Source organism: Zasmidium cellare (genome assembly GCF_010093935.1).
Source record: "Zasmidium cellare ATCC 36951 unplaced genomic scaffold M409scaffold_1, whole genome shotgun sequence".
In the NCBI taxonomy this organism is placed as follows: Eukaryota; Fungi; Ascomycota; class Dothideomycetes; order Mycosphaerellales; family Mycosphaerellaceae; genus Zasmidium; species Zasmidium cellare.
Window position 1 is genome coordinate 1,322,878 of NW_022986945.1, and position 12,956 is coordinate 1,335,833.

The 12,956-nt window shown below is 53.8% G+C and overlaps 7 protein-coding genes across 7 annotated transcripts; 4 read left to right on the forward strand and 3 right to left on the reverse strand.

Moving 5' to 3' along the window:
• Positions 1 to 190: 190 nt before the first annotated feature.
• M409DRAFT_16171 (uncharacterized protein) lies at positions 191 to 3,975 on the reverse strand (the record flags this gene model as incomplete). The annotated part of the gene is made up of 2 exons (XM_033803520.1): positions 191 to 3,705; positions 3,900 to 3,975. 2 exons carry the CDS (start codon positions 3,973 to 3,975, stop codon positions 191 to 193), a joined length of 3,591 nt encoding a protein of 1,196 aa, XP_033674791.1.
• A 380-nt stretch (positions 3,976 to 4,355) lies between these two features.
• Positions 4,356 to 5,925, forward strand: M409DRAFT_62127 (uncharacterized protein; the record flags this gene model as incomplete). Its single annotated transcript, XM_033815031.1, has 2 exons — positions 4,356 to 4,919; positions 4,981 to 5,925. The coding sequence occupies 2 exons, from the start codon at positions 4,356 to 4,358 to the stop codon at positions 5,923 to 5,925; spliced, it is 1,509 nt and encodes a 502-aa protein (XP_033674792.1).
• Positions 5,926 to 6,850: 925 nt separating this feature from the next.
• On the forward strand, positions 6,851 to 7,906 carry M409DRAFT_48815 (uncharacterized protein; the record flags this gene model as incomplete). The annotated part of the gene is made up of 1 exon (XM_033811048.1): positions 6,851 to 7,906. One exon carries the CDS (start codon positions 6,851 to 6,853, stop codon positions 7,904 to 7,906), a length of 1,056 nt encoding a protein of 351 aa, XP_033674793.1.
• Positions 7,907 to 8,280: 374 nt separating this feature from the next.
• On the forward strand, positions 8,281 to 8,642 carry M409DRAFT_16174 (uncharacterized protein; the record flags this gene model as incomplete). The annotated part of the gene is made up of 2 exons (XM_033803521.1): positions 8,281 to 8,396; positions 8,450 to 8,642. The coding sequence occupies 2 exons, from the start codon at positions 8,281 to 8,283 to the stop codon at positions 8,640 to 8,642; spliced, it is 309 nt and encodes a 102-aa protein (XP_033674794.1).
• Positions 8,643 to 8,726: 84 nt separating this feature from the next.
• On the reverse strand, positions 8,727 to 9,013 carry M409DRAFT_16175 (uncharacterized protein; the record flags this gene model as incomplete). The annotated part of the gene is made up of 2 exons (XM_033803522.1): positions 8,727 to 8,812; positions 8,860 to 9,013. 2 exons carry the CDS (start codon positions 9,011 to 9,013, stop codon positions 8,727 to 8,729), a joined length of 240 nt encoding a protein of 79 aa, XP_033674795.1.
• A 1,227-nt stretch (positions 9,014 to 10,240) lies between these two features.
• M409DRAFT_48816 (uncharacterized protein) lies at positions 10,241 to 11,174 on the reverse strand (the record flags this gene model as incomplete). The annotated part of the gene is made up of 2 exons (XM_033811049.1): positions 10,241 to 10,792; positions 10,854 to 11,174. The coding sequence occupies 2 exons, from the start codon at positions 11,172 to 11,174 to the stop codon at positions 10,241 to 10,243; spliced, it is 873 nt and encodes a 290-aa protein (XP_033674796.1).
• Positions 11,175 to 11,624: 450 nt separating this feature from the next.
• On the forward strand, positions 11,625 to 12,314 carry M409DRAFT_48817 (uncharacterized protein; the record flags this gene model as incomplete). The annotated part of the gene is made up of 1 exon (XM_033811050.1): positions 11,625 to 12,314. One exon carries the CDS (start codon positions 11,625 to 11,627, stop codon positions 12,312 to 12,314), a length of 690 nt encoding a protein of 229 aa, XP_033674797.1.
• Positions 12,315 to 12,956: the final 642 nt, after the last annotated feature.

Sequence of the window (12,956 nt, forward strand, 5' to 3'; positions counted from 1 at the left end):
AATATTTGCTTCCTCGGTTTCAGCTCAGAGAAGAATAGATGGTCTCTTCTATGGAATGAATGGGTCGGCTCTTTGCTGCTAGCAAGTGGACGAGAGCGAACGGGGAAGGAATTGTCTTCAGAAATGGCCCGGTACTATCACAGGGTTCTCTTTCATGATTCGTGTATCAAGCATCCATCAAAAATAACAATCATTCAAACCTCAACATCCCCAACTCTCTCCCATCAGCTGCCCTCTGCACTTCCTGCCTCGTCTTCCCAAGCGCTTCTCTCCACCCATCCAACACCTCCTCGGGAGTACTCTCCTCCCCCTGATCAATGACCCAAGCCATCCACTTCACAACCGCAACAGCCTTGCTAGTGTCTCTCTCTTCTGTCACAACATCCTTCAAATACTTGATCAACGCGGCCACATCGTCCTCATAAGGAGCTTCGTCGCTGAACTCCCTGAACCAAGCGCTGACTGCGTTGCGCAAGTCAGGCAGTTCGCTGAGTTTCTTGCTCGTGAAGGTAGGTTTCGCCGCGCGGGGAGGTAAGGTAAAGTGCCTGTCGAGGGGGCCTTCGTCTTCGGCTTTCTTTTTTCGTGCGGCTTTGGACCTCTGATGCAGGGACAGGTCGATTCCCCCAGTTCTCTGCAGTCGTGCTTGGCGCTGCTGTGCAAGGACTTCCTGTCTTAGGTCTTCAGGAAGCGCAGCGAGGACTTCTGCATCTAGCTCTTCGGGCTCTTGTTCGCTGTCTGTGCCGCCGCTATCATCGACGAGATGGGGACGAGCGACGAAGTTCGCTTGTGTCAACGTCGACGACTCCCCATAGTTGCCGCTGTTACGAGACAGTCCCCCAAGATTCCTGCTACCGCGAGGCCTGCCTCGACCTCGTTTTACGGGTTGACGAACAGGAGCAGCGGTGCGAGCTTTGCGCGGGGATTGTGGAAGAAGTGCTTGATCACCTCGCTTCTCTGCTCGATTACCTGGTGATTTGTAGAATCCCAGCACCTCTCTACGGACATCCTCTGGCAGGGCTTCGAGAATACTGGGATCGAGTTGTGACTGGGGCGGTATCACAACAGCAGGCGAGTGCGCTCTTGAGGATGCATTTGAATCGTCGGCCTCTTTGATAGCTTCGGCTGGCTTTGTGTCTCCAGAAACTCTCCCTACGTGCTTCGCAAGCTTTGACCTGATGTCAGGCGGTAGCTCGGCCAGCATACTCGGATCGACTTGCGTGGGTAAGACGAACTGTGTGCCCAAAGTGTTCAGCGGCTTCTTGGTCGGCGTACCTGTATCGACAGGCTTGAAAGCTGCACTGGGTTGGTTGGCGTCTGGTATTCGTTGCTTCTGAGGTGTCTTTACATCATCCTGAATGGCATCTTCAGATGGGCGTGGCTTTTCTGGGGTCGATTTTGAACGCTGTCCCACGAGAAACTGAAGCTTCCTTTGACTGCTGAGATCAGCTCCATCAGTGCCCTGCTTGAGCGGCTCCAGCTTCTGCATTTGTATGCCGATGCCCCTGAGCTCTCCAGGGGTAATGGCGAACGACTTCATCATGGCGATTGCTTCCTTCGTGATCACGGCGTGGTCGTTGGTTGCCACGCCCAGCTGCAAACTTTTGTTGAACACATCGCATTTGCCATGACCCAAGTGTTTTGGCGGATCTCGGGGAGCATCAGCTGCCCGCTTCATCACCTTCATAGTGAGCTGCTTGCCCTTGACACGTTCCTTGAGCAGACGTTTATTGAGCTCGCCACTGAGTCCATGCATGAACTCATCCACTTGCTCTTGATTTTCGAACCGGACTCCCCAGTTGACCTCTGCAGAAACGCTTTTTCGAACCACCTGATCTCCTACTTCAGTCTTGTCGATACCACGAGCGTATTCGTACATCTTCTCGCCTGTCTTTGGTCCCAAGGTGGTCATCAACTTCTGCTTGGAAGTATCACGAATGTCCTTGACGAACTTAATCCCGATCTCTTCGAGCTTTCCCCCAAGACTCCATGCAACACCCGGGAGCTTGGTCACTTCCAGTGCACCGAGGAAATCAAGAACTTCATCAGGCTTAAGCTGGTACTGACCAGCCGGCTTCGCCTTGCGTAAGGCAACTTTAGCTTGGAGAATGTTGCCACCAATGCCGACCGACACTGCACAGCCAGTCTTCTCCAGCACCTCATCTCGAAGTCTTTGTCCGACATCGTCAGCTTTGCTTTGCTCCCGGTGGACTGCACCCTCGTTTCTTTGCACGCCATCAGAGCCGCTCTCAGCAATACAGAGAGCGCTAATATCAATGAGAGCTTCATCGATGGAGACGCTCTGCACTACTCCACCAGTTGCCATGATAGCGTCGTAGAACTTTCGACTTGCTGCTTCGTACCCGGGGAAGTCATAAGGCAGAATCTTTACTTCTGGACAGAGTTCCTGCGCTCGCTTCATCCACATACCATTGCTGATACCGAATTTGCGAGCCGGATAGTTGCAGCTGGCAATCTCGGAGCCGGAGCCACCGCCGTGTGCGACCACGGCTGGCTTGTCTTTATATTGAGGATATTGCTTGAGGGAGACGGCTGCGAAGAAGCTATCGAAATCGACATGCATGATGTACCGTCTTTGACCAGGAATTCTTTTCTGCTTCGCTTTCTGAGATGAAGACTTTTCGGCAGCGAGAGCTTGAAGTTGTGACTTGAGATCAGCTTTCCATGTAGACAAGTGGTGGAGGCGAGACTCGCGATAGAACTGTTCAAGAAACTCGGGGTTCACAACAGTCGATTTGCGAATGTTCGGATCGGACAGAAGCATTGCGTTGTGTTCTTCTGCGGTCATCGAGGCCAGCTTCTCAGGTGAGACATTTTTCATCACCTCAGAATTGCGGACAACAGCATGGGAAAACTCCGACTCATTCCAGCCGTCCCATGGATGCAGAGCGGGCGCTGAGTGCGCAGAGTCATCTTTTAATGCCTGGTGAGCCACGCCAGCTGCACTGTCGCCACCAGTGTCAAGTGGCGGGCTGCTTGGAGGTGGTGTTTGCATTTCGCTTGCGCCAAGTTGGTCTCTGCTGTCTGTTTCAGGCGGCTTGTCTTCTTCTCGAGGGGGAATCGTCTTGTCTGCCTCTCTCAGTGCCTCCTCCATCGAACTTGTAATCTCTGGCATCGGATACTCGTCGTCATTGATATCGTCTGCAGTGGGTGTCACAGTCTGTGTTTGGGGTTTCGGCACGGCCTGAGATTTCAGTTGAGACGTATACCAGCTCGTATCAGTCTGCTCTCTGTAGCCTTGAACTTTTCGGTTGGCCTGACTAGTAATCTGGCCATTCTCAAAGCCTAAGACTTTCTGTCCGACGCCCTCATCAACAACTCTGTAAGCATCCCAGGGCAGTAGCTTGCCAGCTTTGATACTGTCGACGATCCAGGCCGGCTTGACAATTCGATATCGTTTGAACTCTTCCTTCTTCTTGGGCGTTAGATTACTCGCGATGATATGCGTTACCATCGTCTTGCCATCCAGGTATTGGATGAACCCGCCTCCATGTTGGACTATCATCGTGTGGAGGTCATTGAGAGACGGTTGGGTGTACCCGTTGACATGGCACACGATACCCTTGAATAGCTTTGGCTTGTCGGTTGCTTGTTGACGGATGTCATTGTCCAGATTTTGCAATTTTATCTTCTTGCGACGAAAGTAGTCCGAGAACCCTCCGAATTTCGAGCCTTCATACTCCTCGCCTATGCAGAGTTAGCAGATGTCCTCGCTGATCTACTTTTGTTGTTCTGCTCAGAGCGGAATGTGTGGATAGCTCGTTTCTCCATAGCCGAGAGCATCAAGGCTAGTGGTCGTGAGGTGTCTAGACGCCTTGCAAGCAATAGAGATAGAGATGTGTTTACACTTTGAGCGGGATACTCATAGAAGGAGAGCTTACCATCTTCGCCGTTGAATTCGTGGTTCTCGATGCGCTTTCGCACGAGAGACGACTTCTGCTCTAGACGAGAGCCCATCGCAGCATCCTAGCGTCATGGTATGGTCCGGAATCTGTTAGTGGGTGACATGTGAAGAAAGTGAATGACTTCTCTCTATCGCCACCTGCAGGCGCGTGAAGTGAAGTCGCGAAGACGTGAGCGCCAATCGGGTTCAGCCGCGCGGCCCGTCGCTCAAAGAAGCTTTGGCCACAAACGCTCGCTAGATTTTCGGGGCGAGGAAAAGTTCAAGTCGAACCTCGACAAGCTTTCTCTGCCCTCTCTTCTTCTCACCGCAGACTCTTTTCTCTACATCTCTCCCTCCTGCGTGAGTCTCTTTCCCCCCTCTATACACCACTGCGAGAACATATCCCGCAGGCCCTCCCTTTCGAGTACGCCGCATACTTCACCGCACGAGCACCATGACCGCTCTTCTCCCAATGGCCATCTACGGCCTCGAGGTTCCACCTGGCGATGTCGCGATCCCAGCTCGACCAGACATTCCTGCTGCCTTCCGTGTCACCATGGCCGCCATCGACCCATCCGCGGAGCCAGAGGGCGAGGACGGTGCTGCTTCTCGTGCGACCTTGAAGATCATCCGCCAGTCTCTCTTTGACGACGACTCTGACGAGGACGATGAGGATGACGACGAGTTCGACGTCGCTCGAATGGAGGCTATGCTCGCTGAAGATGACGAGGACGATGAGGACAGCGAGGATGACGACCAGGAAGCCAACGGCGGTCCAAGTGATCCAGCGAAGTCCAAGAAGGCCAGGAAGGAGGCTGCCCGCAAGCAGATCCAGGAATTGCTCGAGGACGCTGAGATGGAGGATGACTCTGACGATGCGCCCAACGGCATCAACGGCATCAAGTCTGCCAAGGCGCTCGGCAAGATGCCAGTCGGCGACGAGGACGACGATGAGGACTCTGATGACGAGCCAGAGGAGTTTGAGGAGTTCGTAATTTGCACTCTGGACCCCACCAAGGTAAGACCAAACAATGCTAATATCTCGGGTTTTTTTCCATATACTAAATTTTCTTTTCTAGAACTACCAGCAGCCACTCGACATCACTGTCGTCGAGAACGAGACCGTCCTTTTCAAGGTGTCTGGTACCCACAGCATCTTCCTTACCGGCAACTACGTCGAGCCAGCTGGCCAGCAGGATGGCCCAGGCATGTACGACCCAGACAGTGATGAGGAGGGCGACTACGACCTCGAGCCCGACAGCGATGAGATGTACGACGAAGACGACGAGGAAGATGAGCTCGATGACCTGGACAACCCTCGTGTCATGGAGGTCGACGAAGATGAGGATGAAGAGGAAGCCCCAAAGCTCGTCGAGGCTACCAAGAGCAAGAAGGGCAAGAACAAGCGTCCTGCCGAGGATGAAGACGCTGCGAATGGCGCCTCCATCGACGAGATGATCGCAAAGGAGGCCAAGAAGGACCAGGCCAACGGCGAGCCGACCTTGAGCAAGAAGCAGCTCAAGAAGCTGAAGAAGAATGATGGCTCTGCTACTGTCACTGCCACTGAAGAGGTCAAGGACGGATCTGGCAAGAAGGTGCAGTTTGCCAAAGAGCTCGAGCAGGGCCCAACTCCCACCAAGGCCGACAAGAAGGACGACAAGACGAAGGGAGCTCTCGGCGTGAAGAAGGTCCAAGGCGTGACCATCGATGATAAGAAGCTCGGTAGCGGTCCCGCTGCGAAGTCTGGCGACCGCGTTGGCATGCGCTATATCGGCAAGCTGTCGAAGAACGGGAAGGTGTTTGACTCGAACAAGAAGGGCAAGCCGTTCTCGTTCAAGCTCGGAGTTGGCGAGGTCATCAAGGGCTGGGACATCGGCATCGCTGGCATGACTGCCGGTGGTGAGCGTCGTATCACCATCCCCGCCCATCTCGCCTACGGCAGCAAGGGCGCCGGCAAGGACATTCCACCGAACTCTGAACTTGTCTTTGACGTCAAGCTTCTCGAGATCAACAAGAGCAAATAAGCCAATTCCTTCGACTTGAACTGGAACCTGGGCTACTTGCCAACCAACCGACGGACCATGACTGCTTTCCTTTGACGGCTTCACTCGCATGTACACTGTTTTACGGCCTCTTCTCCGAGCGGACGTTTGCATGGGTGGCACTCTACTTCCAGACCAAGTGCTGGGGGAAGGACGAGTTTCGCCATTGGCGCTCTTTCAGAGTGTCAGTTATGCGACTTCGCATGTTGCATTACATTGCATTGCTATTATACTGTTTGCTTGCGCTGTCTGTTCCGATGATACCCGACTTGCACTTGACGGCATTTGCAGGAATGATGGGTTTCTTCTACTGTCGACAGCATGTCTGCGTGTGTTTCTGTACGGGAGGAAAAGCATCTGTATCAAAAGAAAGGCGTTTTCGTGGAGGCGTACATAGGTGGTGCTAATCGAGTCTTTCAAAAAGCGATTTTTCCCAGTCTTTACTGTTGCTATCACTATCATGGCGTGATTGTACAGTCCATTCGTGAAACCAGGGGCAAGGACACCCATCATCTTTTCTTCACGGCGGGAAGAGCCGCGGAGCGAGGCCCTAGCGCTGCGAAGTGAATCTTCGCGGGGGTGGGCAACCACGACTTGTCCTCCCACTACATTTTGTAGCCTCATCGATGAGGAGCATCAACTCAACTCCGCCAGCGAGATGATTCCCAAAAGAACTCTTATTGGCTTGTTCGTACCGAGCGGAGTGTCATGAACTCCTGGCGACTCAACGGCCGTAATACACTTAACTGAGCGCGTCTATTGGTCTTGACTAGGCTGCTAATGCATATCTGTATCAATCTCCACGTCAAAGATATACATACGCCCATGACAGTGGTGTAGACCTCGAACAGCCGGGGAGTCAAGCTAGCCCTTGTCTCATAACATTTCCCTCCGGGCTCTTTCCAGGATGCCTTCATCAATGCCTCTTCCGGCAGCCATGCACCTGCCTGGGGACATATCGAAGAAGGAAAGTTCGAGCGAGCGGAGATATCTGATCTATTTCCTACCCGGCAACCCGGGCGTGGTAGCTTTCTATCAAAGGTTTCTGAACCAGCTGTCAGAGGCTTTAAGGAATTCGAAAGCGGCAGAATATGATGTCGAGATCTTTGGAACTAGTCTGGCTGGATTCGAATGCGATGCACCGAACCCTTCTTACCGTGCTCAGAACCCGCCTGTGGATATCGATGGACAGATTGAATTCGTGGAGAAGAAACTCTCTAGGTACTTGCAGTCGAAGGCAGGGGATGGAGGAGAACCTACTCGAGTCGTTCTTGTAGGGCACTCGCTCGGAGCGTATCTTGCGATGGAGATGCTACAGCGACGCAGAGACTCGCTACGAGCAAAGGAAACCCTGAAGTATCACTACAGACTCGTCTCTGCCATAGGCCTGTTCCCAGGATTGGTCCATCTCGCCCAAGGCACAATGCCAGCGAAACTCGCATGGCTCGACTCGGTGCCATGGGGAGCGCCGCTGCTCTCGACACTCGTTCGACTCGTTTGTCTCCTTATACCAGCCTTCATTCTGCAACGCATCATTGCCACCGCTACAGGCTATCCCGCCGAAGACGCCGACATAGCCTCCCGCTGGCTGAGAAGCAAATGGGGCCTCCACGAAAGCCTACACCTAGCGAAAGAAGAAATGAAGAGAATCGCAGACGATACCTGGGATGAGGAAGTTTGGGGATCACCGCACCCAACAATTCTGTCAGAACCACGGCCGAAGCTGTTCTTTCTGTTTGGCGAACATGATGACTGGATCCCTAGTGGACCGAGGGATGAGCTTATTGCGGCGAGAGGTCGACCTGCTGGAACTGAGGGTTCTGCGAATGAATGGAGGGCGACTATGGAGATTGAGAGGACTGGCATTCGTCATGATTTCGCGGTTAAGCACAGCAGGCCTGTGGCGGTCAAGGTGGCTGGATGGATCGAGCAGATCGTGGAGAGCGATGCCAAAGCAGCCTGATTCTCAATATTGTCTTTTTCAATCGTGAGACATCCGGGATTCAAGAGAACAACTACAATGGCGACAGTCACGACTTTCAGAGATACTGCCAAGATTAAGACGTCGCAAGCGCCTCGGACTTGAGCGAGTTGGAGATCAAGGAAGCGAGCTGAACTCGCAGAGGCGTCCAAGACTAGCACTGTCACTCAACAGCACTGTGTGCTGTCATTCGCCCAGCCAGCCGCCTACGTTACTCCAGTCAACCTTTCAATCTTCGAAGACACACCTCAGCTCAAAGTCACACCCCTTCAATCGCACCAAATCGAAGCCTCGCACCCAGAACCATTGCAGTCTCAAGATCAATCACCACAGGAACGCTCCTCCTCCAAGGCCTCATGGTCACGGCTTCAGGAGTCTACGCCTTCCTCCAACCAGAAGACTTCCTCGCACGTATAGGAGAAGTTGGAGAACGTACCTTCGGCGGACGCCCTGAGCTTGCTCGTGCTGCAAGGTATTATAGTCAGCCCTCCCCTCATTCACGCATAGCTACTTAAATGCGTGCAGCCTACAACTCCTCACAATGGGTTCATACTTCCTCCTAACGGCCAGCTACTCAGCAATCCATCGCAAGGCTCTGATCCTCAACACCTTCCTACGAGCATTGGCCGCATACCTCTTTTGGCAGGAACAATTGCGAGGAATCGTCACCTATGAAGTCCTCTTCGTGTTCATTAACGGCGCCGCAGCATTCTTCTGATGAAAAAGAAATCTTACATATCAAAAGAAAACACCCCTATTCATTACAAGAAAAAAAGACTACCACCTTACCTAGAAACAATACCTACACCCCCATCTCCTCCCCCTCCTTTAGAAATACCCACCCCGATACATCCTCGTGCGCGGATTCTGCATCCCCATCCAACTCCCCTGCATAGCATTATACATCGGCCCGCCATAGCGATCCCACCCGCCACGGTACCCGAACACCGCCTGCGGGTTGGTTTGCCAGCCCGGGCCGTAGGTGCGGTAGTTGTTGTTGCGGAAGTGGCGGTCTTGCCAGTCGGTTGCGCTGTAGAAACCGGGGGCGGCGGGGCCGCCGTAGTTGGGGATGCGGTTGAGGGGGAACATGGTTTGGTAGTGGGTTGTTTGTTGTGTGGTGGGGTAGGGGGTTGGGGATTGGGGGAGGCGGGATTTATGGTGGTGGTGGTGGTGGTGGATTCACTTTGTTTATGCCGTTTTGGAGAGGTATTGCATGGAGGACTTCTACATCGTCAACATGATTTGAAGATGTTCTTCGAGCCTTCACATAGACTACTATGTTACGCTGTATGCCACGACGATAACTTGAGTCTAGCGCTCTAGTTCATTCAAGTCATGCTCTGCAACGTCCAAAAGCTTCCCCATTCACCATCTCATCCATACACACACAACCTATCCTTCACAAGAGCATCTTGCCAAAGTCTACAGTGAAGACATGAATCCCAAACAATCACGTCTTCTTCTATTCAAAGAAAGTAGACACCTCCTCTCTCTCCCCTCCCCCTCTTCCAACACCATACCGCCCTCCCATTGGAGTCATCACCAAAGCAAAAATGTAAGCCAACCCCACTATCCCCCTATCCAAGAGCCCATCCTAACCAACCCAGGTCCTCTCCAACCCTCAACGCCCCGGAATCAGAACCACCTTCCCTCTCCCTACCCACCTTCACCACAACCGAGCCCTCCAGCACAACCTCCTCAACCACCTCCCCCCACCACGCCACCCTCCAAACCTACCTCACCCACCTCACCAGCCCCACCACGAACCCCCTCGCGGCCGAAGTAATCCACCGCCAACTCGAAAAAAACCCCCTCTCCCCCAAGACCAACCCCCCCTCCTAACCTTCGGCCTTCACTGCCCCTCCAAAGAACAAGAATTCCTCCTCGCGGCCCGAGAGATTCTGGTGCAAATAAATTCACGGGCATCGTGCATTGGCGCGCGGGGTGCGGGGAGAGGTGGGTTGGTGGGGTGGCTGGGGCTGATGATCGGAGGGGAGGGTGGCGCTGGGAACCGCATGTGATTATGGCGGTGGGGTTGGGGTATTACTTTTTTACGGCGGTTTTGGCTTGGGTGGTTATGGAGAGGTATTGGATGTGAGTGCATGGATGGAGGAGGGTACTGGGACTGGGGCTAAAGATTATTTGTTCTGTCTGTTGTTATTCAGCTAGTTCTGTCTGTCTGTTACTGTAGAAATAGATCCCAGCCAACGCCTTGCGAAAAAAACAGCGAGGTCAACATCAAAGCCGAAAACGTTCAAGGGAAATCTGCGATGATTAAATCTCATAGCTCGTCAATCAACGGTCTTCTCGCTCATTCTACGACGCAAGCGCCGCATGCTCCGTCTTCTCGGCGGTAGGGTACGGGGGCTCGATTTCCGCCTGTTGTGCCTTTTCCAGAGCTTCCACGCGCTGCTGGTCGACAGTCAAGCCAGGCTCAGTGCCGGCAGTTCGGTCGGGCAAGTTCTGCGTGGCCATGGCGTTGGCACCAAGCTTGCTCGCCGACGTGTGGATGGGCTCGATGTCCGGGTGCCACCTTCTGAGGGAGTCCTCAGCGTCGTTGAGAAGGTCCCGTGCCTCCTCAGCCCTTGGGAAAGGCTGGCGGTCCTCGCCTGGAACCATTGGTGTGTCATCGAGGAGGTTGATCAATGTACGGGCGTGCTTCGCCAGGAGGATCTGCTTCTCGGCACGCTCGATGATGGCGGCGGTGTGCAGGTCATAGGCCTCCTTGAACTTTTGGCGAGTGACGTTGCTCAGCTGAGCGTCTGCAACAAGGCTCTGGGCTTCGGCGCGGACGAGCTCTTGTTCCAGCGTGACAAGCTTCGTCGACTCAGGCTCCTTGTACTTGAGCTTCTGGATCTCATCTTGGATCTATCAACCACAGTCAGCATACCACACCACCCTCCCCTACAAAAGCTTGAGATATTCTCACCTTCTGCTTATGACTCCTCGTCGGCTGCACACTCGCCTCCGTATTCCGAATCCCCTTCAGCACCGTCCTACTCTCCTCCATGTTCTGCGCAAACAAATCCTCCTGCTCCGCAATCTCCGCTAGTAACACACCCAACTTGTCCGAGATATCGCTCACAGCATCATCCTCGGTGCTCTCACCCCACTCGCTCAGCTGGCTGGCGATGCTCTGCGTCTCCTTGCCGGCCTGCTCGTAGGCGCCGATGGCGTGGTTCTCCGTCTTGATCAGCTGGTACAGCTTCTTGGAGAGCTCGGGCTGGCGGATGCCGCGCAGCGAGGACATGGCGAAGCGGTGCTTGGGGGCATCGCTTTTGTTGTCGCTGCCCTTTTTGCCAGAGCGGATCGAGTGCGAGCGGCCGATATTCCTGGGGAGTGTGCATTAGATCTGATAGACTCCCTGGCGGCGCAGAGCATGGGTGTGTGTATAGCTCGACCTCACTTACATCTCGACGGCTGTCTATGTTTCAAATGGTGGGGGTTCGTCTTTCAGGTCCCGAAATCGATTGTCTCCGTTCAAACAACAACGCAGCAGTCCTTCAGCTTCAAATACGAGTGTCTTCACGCCAGTGGCAAGTATGATGAAGTCACGTAACGAACAAAACTTCTCGAGGCCAGGAAGAGAGCGGGAGGGCAGCGGTGACGTAGGAAGCTACGTGACCCATCCTCGTCCAGCCTGCTTCGGACCACACAAGCTCCAAACTCTCCTTCACGCTCACGGCCCAAACAATGCAAGATGCCCGGAACGGTCAGGAACAAAGAGAAGATCTTGACGCCGGATTCTAAGTGGCGTACACGTGTACACATGGTTCATAGCTATCGTTCGGCATTATTCCGGGCACTTTCGTCTCCCCATATCGCGCGCGTTCTACAACGGCACAGCCGTGTTCTTGCGAGCTGCGAGCCCTCCCTCAGACGTATGCGCATGCATACCACGATACATATCCATTGGTCTGAGAACGAAGACCATTTACCCATCCACGCCATACAAAAAGAGTCGCGTTATCCATATCCATATCATAAAATCATCCTCTTCGCGTATCTCTCATCCCATCCCCATCCCCACCCTCCCCTCTCCATCACTCTCATCTCATCTCACGTAAGTCCTACTCGTCTTGCGGTAAACCTCCCCACTACTCCTCGGCACACTCCTCACCGAGCTCCGATAACTGATCCTTTCCGCCGGCACCGAGCTGCTATAACGTCGCGAGGTGGTGATGGAGCTGCGGGGGCCGCCGTGGTAGTTGGAGACGGGGCGGGGCGCGTAGTGGTCGTGGTCTTTGACGTAGTAGGAGCGTTTCGGGGAGGTGACGAGGCACATTTTGGTGGTGGTTGGTGGGGTTTCTTCGGTGGAGGAGGAGGAGGCTGTGGGTGTGGACGTGTGGTTTGGTCTCGTTGGTGGTTATGTGTGAGAGGGCCGGACTGACTGGTACAGCGGCAGCAGAAGTAGGCAGCGTCGAGATGGATTTGTAGCAGCAGCTATAGACGAGAGCTGGCAGTCGCAGTGACGTATTCGACACTCAATCCAAGACACTCTCCAACGATCCGTACAGCAGAAGTAGAAGAGAAACAGGAACAGGTTGAGATCTTGGGCGACCTGAAACTCGCGACAGGCGGCAGCTGGGCAGAAAGTGACTCGAGGTGTTGGTCAGTCAGTCAGGCGGCGGCTAACGAAGGATTCCTAATAATACCACCACCAACATCCCACCACCAAGAGAGGCCGCCCCGGTGAGATGTGTGCGTGGTGGGTGCATAATCAATGCCGCAGCATCCCTGGTCACCACTGGCACTGAGGCTTTCAGTTCTCGCCCAGCCATCCTGGAGATAGCTCCAGATCGGTCACTGATGGTGATGTCAGTCAGACAAGGCCAAGACACCTCGAGTGTTGTAAAGTTGATTTAGCCGGCATCAGCGGCCTAACCAACATGATCATGATGGAAATATAGGAGTAGAATGTTCGTTTCAACGACGTTCAACAAAACAAAAAGTAGGAGAGCTGTCGGCGCACGAGTAAGCAGCCTGCATTGCGGATGAGTGAGTAGACCAATGAATCGTGAAGCATGTGAAA